Source organism: Gossypium hirsutum, chromosome D11 (assembly GCF_007990345.1).
Source record: "Gossypium hirsutum isolate 1008001.06 chromosome D11, Gossypium_hirsutum_v2.1, whole genome shotgun sequence".
Lineage (NCBI taxonomy): Eukaryota > Viridiplantae > Streptophyta > Magnoliopsida > Malvales > Malvaceae > Gossypium > Gossypium hirsutum.
The window spans coordinates 15,133,111-15,143,935 of NC_053447.1; the positions used below are offsets into that span (position 1 = coordinate 15,133,111).

At 32.9% G+C, this 10,825-nt stretch overlaps 1 protein-coding gene and 1 non-coding gene across 2 annotated transcripts; one reads left to right on the forward strand and one right to left on the reverse strand.

The window, feature by feature from the left end:
- Window positions 1-5,275: 5,275 nt before the first annotated feature.
- Window positions 5,276-6,782, reverse strand: LOC107912518 (uncharacterized protein At5g48480). The gene is made up of 2 exons (XM_016840727.2): window positions 6,291-6,782; window positions 5,276-5,693 (listed from the first exon to the last, which is right to left on the reverse strand). Exons 1-2 carry the CDS (start codon window positions 6,554-6,556, stop codon window positions 5,474-5,476), a joined length of 486 nt encoding a protein of 161 aa, XP_016696216.2. The 5' UTR covers window positions 6,557-6,782; the 3' UTR covers window positions 5,276-5,473.
- Window positions 6,783-8,227: 1,445 nt separating this feature from the next.
- TRNAK-UUU (transfer RNA lysine (anticodon UUU)) lies at window positions 8,228-8,300 on the forward strand. The gene has a single exon. It is a non-coding gene; the product is annotated as a tRNA-Lys (tRNA).
- The last annotated feature ends 2,525 nt before the right edge of the window (window positions 8,301-10,825 follow it).

A 10,825-nucleotide genomic window follows, 5' to 3' on the forward strand; every position in this document is an offset into this window, starting at 1 on the left:
CAAAAGAATTAAAGTAAATGGATAAGTGGTAGTGTATTTATACCAGGATGATGTTGTTATTTAAGCTAAAGTGATATTTCCATTACAAAATTGAGAATTTCATAAATGTGTTAATGAATGGTATAATCGATAAACGTTGAGTTAAATGGTAAATACGTATTAGTGTTAAACTTAGTGACATTGAATTGTACGTGAATTAAATGGAAATTGCTAGTGATATGATTTAAATTGTGAGCATGAGAAATTGTGAATTGAATGAAATAGAAATGAAGCATTGAATTGCATGAGTATGTATCGGGTCTCGTAGGCCCTATTTATTAAGATTATAATATTTTGAGGATATATTGTGAAGAGTTATAAAAGCATGTTAATAATTTTGGAAGTTTTAATTTAGATGAAATTTTATAACTCGGTTAAATACGTTTACAAGTGTATGTGTTTTGGTAATGCCTCGTACCCTATTCCGGTGTTGGATACGGGTAAGGGGTGTTACATTTAGACCATCAGACGGGGTTCAATATTTTTATTTTTCAACCATTAGTTGAATAGAGAATTAGAGATTTGTGCTATACGATCATTAAAAAATGAATTTAGATAAAAAAAATTAGATCTATTTAAAATATGTATATGACGTTTAAGGTTCTAGTTTAGCTCAACCTAGCTTATTTTTTAATTATATTAGTTTTATAATAATTTTATATATTATGTCATTTATATTATATAAAAATTAAATCTTTAATAATATAATCTTATAATGTAAACATTAAAAAACATGTTAAGTTATGTATGTTAAATTTTTTAATAAAAATGTATTAAATTACTAAATACTAGATTAAAAATAGAATAAAATTTTGTAAAAAAAAAATTAAAAACAATATATTCAAGGCATAAAATGAACTTGGATTAGTCATTTGTAAATATAGCAATCTTAGACAAAAAATGAGACCTAAATTTCAGGTAGGGTCGAACTTAAGCAAACATAAAGTATTATAATCAAGTTAGTGAACATTGCACCAATGGATACATCATTTTTTACTGGTGGTGCTAACACCATAAACCAATGGATACATCATTTTTTACTGGTGGTGCTAACACCATACACCCAAACCAAATTTGGCCTAAACTCGATCTATGAACACTCACTGCACCAGTGGATACATTATTTTTTTACTGGTGGTGCTAACACCATACACCCAAACCCAATTTGGCCTAAACCCAATCTATGAACGCTCACGCACCCATTTAAACTACCACACAGGCATGTCTTGCAGATCGGACCCATTTAAAATACTTTTTATTCTATAATTTATTAAAATATACTTTGTTTAATTATTCCACTTTCAGAAATATAAAAACTAAATTCCACCATATTTGTTCTTTAAAAAAACTTAAATTATTTCTAATCCTATAATAAATCAACCTTCTAATTTATTTATTATTATTCTTGGTAAGTAACCTTCTAATTTATTTTACTATTCACAGATTCTACATAATCATGTAAAATTCCACCATTTTAAAGTATGCAGGAATTGTAAATAATATCATAAATAATCTGATAGAATAATTTAAAAATTAATCAAGCTTCATAAAAGATTAAGAAGACTGCGAGTGCCAAAATGGGGGGGGGGAGGCTCACCCACCACCCAGTTAGTCAAAATTATTCAAAGTATATATATTTCTTTAACAATTCAAAGCATGATTTTATTAATTTTATATAATTTTGTTTTGTTATTACTATTAATTTTATAAGACGATCAATTTTCTTTTTGAAAAAAAAAATAAAAGTCATTCAATTAAATCATTTCTTAGTAGGCGTAAAAGATTATCGGGAGGTTACGCAAAGGTTTGAAGAAGACCACTTGAAATTGTACGAGAGTCAGCCAATCTATCAACAATTTTATTCGCTAATTTACGTATAGTACTCCTTACTCGATCTGATTATTGGGTTTGAACTACATAACTAGTTATTGGAGCAACAACGATCAAATAAATATCCAATTCATGTCGTTATACATTTAAATACAAACAAAACAAACATATGATACGATATATAATTAATTTTAAGACTTATAAGGATTTATAAATATTTTTATATTAATCCGCACTCGAACTAAGACCAAATAAGTAGAAAAGTCCATAGTACATGGTTAAATTGTTAGATAATGTTCAAAAAAAAAAAAACTACCCAAAGTCCCTTCAATAAAACTTTAGAATAATTTTCTTCATGACAAAACTTTACTAAGAAGTAATCATTTTCAAGGTCTATCAATTTGAAGGCACTGGTTTTCCACAAAGACATGACTTTGCTTAGCGATTTCACAATCACCGCCCGAGCTATGCTTTTGCGAACAAGAGAACGCACCTTATAGAAAAGGATATGGAAAGAACCCCATTGGCCACTCCCTTGGTAACATCACCTTCTTCCAAGGCGATATCATCATTAATTTCCTCTTCATTTAACTATGATCTTAGGACCGCTGAAGAACCAAGAAATTTATCCCGGAAGGACTCCTTTCCTTCAGCCTGAGAATCCTCTACCATTCTACCGCCACCGAAGGGATCATCCTCTCTTTAATCTAATTTTATTGGAGCGTCACTTAGGGATATGCACATTTCGAGTAAAATTAAATTAATTCGGTTCACTGACCGAATTCGGTTAATTGATCGGTTAATAATTTTTTGGAAATTCAGTTAATAGTTAATTCGGCTTGAAATTGGCCGATTAACTGAATTAACTGAACTTAATAAATAATATTATAATATATAAGTATTTGGTTGGAGGTCGGCCGGTTCGGTTAATTTTTTAGAAGTATAAATTGATCGGTCGGTTAATTCGGTTAAGTTTTTTAACCAATATAAAAAATATAAATTTTGGTTAATTCGGTTAATTAACTGAAAAAGTTCGGTTTGATTAATTTTTTTTTTAAATTTGGTTCGGTTAACAATTAAGGGTTTAAAAGGGTTAATTAATTCGGTTAATAGTAGTTCGGGTCGGTTAACCGATTGAATACCCCTAACGTCACCCACTAGCATCCTTCGAACCAAACAACATTAACTTTTTCAGTTTCTTTTATATCAAAATAAATTATAAAATTAATTTCAGTTGCTAAATGAAATACGAGAGTAAATATATTCTCCTGTCATTTGTTGTTAGTAAAAGAAACATGCAATTGTTATGTACTTTCTCTCAACAAAAATAAATGAAAGAAAAAAGTGGAAACTTCCATGATAGATTCTCATCATGGGTTCTTTTGTCCATTTCAAGGGGGAAAAAAACCCTCACAGGCCCATAACATTCTGAAACCAGTTCTCTTCTCATGTCTATAACCAACAGTCATCCATACTATTATTTAATTACTTAATTAAATTAGTGTAACAAAACAATTTAATTCAATTAAAATAATACTGGAAAGGTAATGTTTAAAATAATTAACAAATATAGCAACGTAAAATGCTAAGATATAATCTACTTTTAAAGTGAAAATGTAAATTTAAATATTAGAGACGAGATTATTAACAGGGGTAGCCACAAATCCTGGATATAAATTATTAAACGAACATAGAGAAAATACTAAAAATAAAAAATAACTATAAAATATTATTATAAGTTTTTTTTTGTCTTTTTATAGTTTAATATAGAATCTATAAAAAAAACATTTTTTTTAAAATGTTACAATTTAAATTTAGATATCAAATTCTTTTTTGTGCTGTTACAATTTAGTTTTCAGCCACACTGTTGGTGTGCCTTATTATTTTCAAATTATCTTTTTGGTATCATATTATTATTTTATTTCATATTTTCTTTTCCATGCATGCATAACAGACGGTTCGTATGATTAAATTATGAAATTTTAGTAATTCTAGAAAGGAAGAATGAACGTAAAGAAAGAAAAAAAAAAGAAAGACTGGATACGTCCAAAGAATAGAGTATTTTAGACCGATACTTAACCTAGCTACATCCCTCTCACACGCACAATCGTAAAACAAAAAATGTCAAAATATATTTTGATAAATTCATTTGTAATTGAAATTTTTATTTTTTAAAAATTTAATCATTGATCATTTACTGTTTTCCCGTACATATATAAAATATGTAGCAATCAGAGCTCAGTTGGTTAGAGCACTCGTATAGTAATAAATAAATTTTAATTTTAACTATAACAAGTAAAATATCAAACTTTATTTTCTTCTAAACTTATCAAATTTGATAAGAGAAAATCCCAGCAGTTATACCTCAGGAATCTGAAAGGCCCGGTCAGTACGACAAGTTCCTTTTTACAGTATTTATAGCCACAAAATCGGCAGCTCTATTGCCCGCCCGATATCCAACTCATGAAGTAGTGTACTGAGATATTAGCCTCAACTAAATAATTAGAAAAAAAAAATTGATAAAAGATCTTTCGGAAGGAAAAACAAAAAAGCTAAAAGATTCGTAATTTTTTAAACTTTTCTTTACAAGCGGAGGTCGAAGTCGAACGCGCCTTCACCCATTCCCAGCATTACACACTCATCGGTAAAAAAATGAAAAAAAAATTATCACGAGAACCCCACCATCCCCTTCCTCGTTGGGGGGACCATAATAGACGACCCCCCTTATCCATTTGCCACGACATATACTAGGTGGACGCGTGGCGCCTCCTTATTAGCTTTCCTAATTATGCGCCAAAGTTAAATTTCTACTTTATTCCCCTACATATACCGCTGGCTAGCCCAAACCACACTTTCTCATTCCCCTCCCAAGTCTCGAAACCATTTATTACACACCTACGACATAAAAAAATATTTATATAAAACCACGCTTGCATTTAATATTAAGATTACGCTAACAAGTTAATAACACCTTCATTAAAAAATATATATCGCATAAAGAAAGATAACGGCTAACTGGTACCAATCTCGTTGACCGAGGCAGGGCACCAACGATAAACCACCACTGCAAAAGCACATCAATGATGAGGAAAAGACGTCCTTACCCTTCAAGGCTTCTTGCACTATATGTCCACGGTAGAAGGTTTAATATTATAAAATGTACCACAAAATAGTCACTTAAATTATAGATTGATCATCATATTTTTAATTTTTATAAAATAACTACATATGTTATCAAATTATTATAAAATAATCACTATACTATTAATTTAAAAGAATAATAATAACACAAATTAATATAGTTAATAAAACAAAATTTAAACCGACTATTTTTTAGTTTACTCAATATTAAAATTATAGTACTTGCACCACTACTAATATATTATTATAATAAGAATAAAAATAGTAGAGAGATAAAAACGCTAGTAAAATTCATTTAACTGCAACTGACAACTGTAGGTTCATGAAGAACAGTATCAAAAGAGTCAATACCAAAGAGTCTATCACTGTTGATCACCTAATCCTACCGGCTAGAAGCCATTTTTTTTACTGACAAATTAAAGCTCAGAGATTAACAGAAAGTAGATCAAAGATCGAACGGCATCTAAGCCTCCGCGTCACCGCACTTCTTCGCAGGAGAGCAGATAAGCCAAACGTATCCATATGGATCCTTCACCTTGCCCACGCGACCACCACAGCACGCGCCATCGCCCTCAGTTACCTCACCCTCCGCAACGCCTCCAGCGCTGACAGCCTTGGCAATTGCAGCTTCGACGTCCTCAGTCTCCAGGCAGAGCACACATCCAGTCCCCTCGGTTTTCACCCTGCTTGATCGACGACACGCAAAAAGCCAAACGAGTCGCTTATCACACTCCATACAGAGGAACGAGCCAACCGGCAAGAAAAGTTTCAAACAATGGTATAATAAAAAGAAATTCGATAACGAGCTTTAACAACGCTTGAACATTTTCATAATCCCCATGGAAATTGTTTTGGCCAAAAAAAAGGAAATAAGCGGTTGGAGCCGAACAGGAAGCAAAAAAATATAAGATGGAAGTGCCAAAAGAAAGAAAACAAAGAAAATATCTCGTAACGATAACAGATCTAAGAAAAAGGAGGTCTAAATGACGAAACCATAAAAACAGGAGTCATATACCAAACAATAAACCCAAAAATGAGAAGGAAAAAAGGTTCCTACCAAAGAGGTACAAGATCTAAACAGGCTATCCAAACAAGAAATTATTGTTCAACAATGACGGATGTGAACAGTAACAAACAAGGGAGGAAACAGCTGAAAAGAGATTTTGAAGCACCAAAGCCATCTTGATACGCTATTAAAACAAAACATCAAAGGTAAAAAAGAGTGTGCAACAGCCATAACAACGAAAACTACAAAACAGAGAGAAGATGAAGGAACGTACGGAGTAGAGTTATCAGCGATGTCAGAAACGAGAATGGTAGAGCCAGCAAGCTCAAGTTGAGCGGAGAGGACGTGAGGCTGCTCCTGCTCAGCCTTGCGCTTAGGGTACACGGTACGGCCAGCCTCAACAGCGCCAAACGCGGTCTTGTAGAACTGCACCGCATCAGCTGCCTTGGGTGCTTCGACCATGAGCTGCGGTTTCAGCGCCGTGAAGCTCACCTCCGCTACTTTCTCCGGTCCTCCGTTCTGAACCTCCTCCTGTGCCATTGATGAAGCTAAACGAAAGCCTTTGGCTGAGAAAACCGAAAACCTAGGAAAGAGAAAAAGGACAAAAGGAAAATGAAAACAAAAAGAGAGAGAAAGCAATGAAGAAGGTGAGAGGATGCAAGAGTTGGGTGTACTTATAGAAGCGGGGATCAGGAAACGTTTGAGGATAAGATCGGGATTTTAATAAATTTGGGATTCCGGTTTTGTCCTGTTGTCTTTGTTTTATATTTTTCAAGTCCAAAAAGGCCCTTGGCGTGTAATATACTCAAGCTAAGTGAGAGTAGAGTTTTATACTCCGGTTCCGCTTCCTACAGAACTTCCGTTGGACTTGAAGCTTGTTATGAGCTTTCAAGTGTGAAATGGGCATGCAATCCATAAATTTAGAAAAGCCCATTCAATTTTGCAATTTTACTTCAATGGAAATCTTTTATCACTACAATTAATGAATATTGATTTTTAAAGGTAATTTTGTAAATCAAGTAAATTAAAATTAAAGTTTGAATATTTGAAGTAATGTATGTATCTTCTTGTTGATAAAAATAATAATAAATTTTGAATGATTTTATTTGAATATGACAGGTGGGAAAATATTCAAAAATAGGTTAAATTAATAATAATAATAAAATTTTGAAATGAAGGTTTAGATGGACGGCTCAGATATCCTAATTATAAATCTACAATCGTGCAATTTAGGCATGCGGAATAAAACTGGTCATATGTGGTAATTGAATTGTTTTTTTTAAATAGTCAGTTCGTTTTTTATATTTTTGTGTTTTAGGCAAAACAATAAAATGAGATTTTATGTTCCTTAAAAGTTAGAGAAATTTTGTTTAGGTCCCTTAGAAATTAAAAAATAATATTTTGAATCTCTTTCAACCTTAGGTTTTGAATGGCCGCACCTCTAAACGACTCCCACAATCGGGTATGAGAATATTGATTGGAATTGTTTATTATTATTATTTGAATTCATTGTGGGAGAGTGTTGGTTCTAATTATGAGGTGAAGTAGAAAATCGCCAAGTAATTGTGTAATTAATGGCAATGTTAGATTTTGGTTTTATCCATCATATAACAGTGATGGCTAAAATATCCGAATAGGAATGATAATTGTGGTGTCGCATCATCCTGGTTCAGCGGATTTTGAAGTCCGTTTAAGGGAGTAGGGACGAGGGAGAGGAGAGGTGGCCGCTGGGGAGGTTTTAAGCTGTCACCGTCTGCCCTTCTTTTTTAAGCCACCCATATGCCTTTTTCTTTGGGTTAGGAATTAGGATATATGTGTTAAAGTTCAACTAAAAATTTCTTTTTCACGCTTCTGTCTGGCTCTGTCGTGCTGTTATTGGGGGGTGAAAACACTTTTTACTTTCCACAGTAATTTAACTTTACCCAATAGCAAAAATGATTCCGCTTTTTGGGTCAATGGACTACACTGAACCATGATATACATAAAACCATCTTTTTGGGCTCCTGAATTTTGGGCTTAATTGCTTCACCACTATGATTGTGGTCAGAACCCCAGCCCCAGCTAGTTAGGCGGCTCCAGTCTCCATTTGCAGAATGCACCCAAAGACAAAAAAATTCACTATTAAGTTATCTCAGGATTGGAAAATGAGAAGCTGTGTTAGATTTTTTCCGCTTATAATAAGTGTTAATATGAGCATTCCTGCTCTCATCAGCCGTCTTAGCTCAGCCGGTAGAGCGCATGGCTTTTAACCATGTGGTCGTGGGTTCGATTCCCACAGACGGCGTTTTATATCATCTTGTAATGCCAACTTTCATTGCTTGCTTAATTGTTCAAGATTCGGAAAACTTTGTTTTTTTTCCCTTTTCTTCTCCAAAACCAGAAATGTTGCAGTACAGTGTTATCTTCTTCCCTAGTGGTTTAACTCCAATTCTGGTGTTCGATTTTCTAAGAAATGATAAAAACTTTTATTGCTTGGAAAGATGAAGGTGAAGAATAAGTTATTGCTGGTAGGGTTCAGTTTTAGATTCATATATGTTCTATTTTCTTTATCGATTTTGGCGAAATTCTAATGCTTTCACTCCCTTCTTGTCATCCGTTGACTGTTTAACTGAAGAGCATTCGCTGACTTTGATTTTTTGAGGGTAAATCCAACATATTCTCGAGTAAATTGGACTTCAAATTAATCCATGTCAAGTAGAGATAGTTTAAGCCTTTACGGTAAGCAGCACACACATTTCTTTAGATTCAAACATGTATTCTATCTATAATCTTTTAGAGAGACGTGACTGTTATCACCTTAACTAACAGTTTATTGTACATAATTTTTTATGGATCATTCTCAAAATGTACAAGCAAAAATATCAGTCACTTAAATAAAAAAAAGTACATTATCATTACTCTTCTAAATGATTTTAGTCTTTGCTTTATCTCATCAATCACAATGTGCAATTAAGCTTGTTTGACTGTCTTTAAGATTTAACTTGTCATATTCATCACTGTTTGTTTGTCTGTCTGTCGGTTTCATTTTATTTATCTTCAAATCCGGGACCACACTTTCAAGTTCCTTGAGACCAGAAGTTGAATTGCATCATAAATCCAATTTGCATCATCCCACAAGGGAGAGTCCTTTGTTAAATAGAATTGCTCCCAACTATGAAATATATATGACATTAACATTAGTAGCCTTTGCAGCCAAAAATTCGGGTAGATTCATGTTGTCTTTGTGAACAAAAATATATCTGTCATGAACACAAGAAAACTCCCATTGATATGCATATATTTCCAACATCATAAAAAGCATTTTCCATGTTTTTTTGTCACATTATTTGTGTTACAGAAAGCAAATCCGGGTTACATTTTTTCCCTTCCCTTTGTAAGATCTTCATTGTAGTTCTTTCAAATTGTTTAATAAAAGAAAAAAAAACAAATCAAACACATTTGCAAAACCCAAACTCATAATAGGCTTCATCCCCGGATCAGCTAACAATGATGAAGATTTGAGAATCCAGTTAGCAATGGCGGATTGCCATGTGTGGAAAGGTCCCACTTCATAACCATTGCTATAACACAAGAATCAGGAAAGAACTTCGGTAATGATTTGAATGTTGTGAGAAGTAGAAGCAAACACAGCAAGGATGGCTACTTATTCCTTCAATAATATACGAAACTTTTTTCCCCACTAAACACCCCCCTCGCTTTAATTTTTTGCCTTTCTCGTGAAGCAAATATATAGTATATGAATGAAGTCCAACGATATTAGGATTCGCGCACCACGCCTTTTCTCCTATAGAAATGGTCGCTCCCACATTGGCCTACCTCAGCTGTCTTCTCGCGCCACCCCCCTGTTTCTTTGCCCCTCTTGTTATTCTTCCCCAACCTTCTTTCAATCAACCAATTAAATAAATATATATATATATAAAAGAAAGTTGAAATCACCCAAACTGAGCCATTTGTTCAAATTTGTTGTGAAAAGTTACGCAACACTTTTTTTTTTTCATAAAAAGATAATTTTATTTAGTTGAAAAGAGTGCGAGAGCATGCATAGCACAATATTATAAAAATCGTGAAAGGTTCTAATATGAGACAAAAGGTTAAGATTGTCGTAACTTCTAACTTTACTTAAAGTTATGCAACACTTGGTACTTGTTAAGCTCGTAAAAACTTCGATTTTTTTTCTCAATTACAAAGAACCATTGCTAACTTAATAATCTGGATAAACTGTAATAGTTTTTCTAACCATGGATGGATATAGGGCGACATTAGAGGGGCAGTCAAGGTGGTTGAAAAGGAAAGAAGTGGGAGAAGTTTAGTTTTGATAAAAGGAGATGGAATGTTCCGCATTCACTTTGGCAATTCTATTGGGTATTGTAGATACTGAATTTCAGTGTTTACCACCTTTCTTTATTTATATTTGCATTTGACATGCAGGTGATGTTTCTTATGTTATAAATTAATTGTACGACTACCAGTCTAATATTTTTCACTTTGTTTCTTTTGGTCTGTTTTTCTCCCTTGGAGTGGAAATTTCTTTTTTCTAGTTGATTCGTTTGTTCGAAAATGAGATTCAGCCTCTAACCTTTTAGCTCACAAGCTTTCATAGATATTAATATGAGATTCATAATCATTTCATTTATATGACACTTTTATGGAACAAAAAAGGAAGCAGAAAAGTAATAACTTCTTAATTATTTCATATAATAAGAAATTGAATTCCCATAACATGTTAAATATATAATAATAAATAAATTTAAAAGTTAACGCAGGATTATTATTACACAGGGTACGATTATTGAAACCTTTGTTCAATGG

Coding starts and splice junctions, on each gene's coding strand:
- LOC107912518 (XM_016840727.2), bottom strand. CDS start 6,556: ATGGCACAGGAGGAGGTTCAGAACGGAGGACCGGAGAAAGTAGCGGAG. Junction 5,694..6,290: donor ATCGCTGATAACTCTACTCC/GTACGTTCCTTC, acceptor TCGATCAAGCAG/GGTGAAAACCGAGGGGACTG.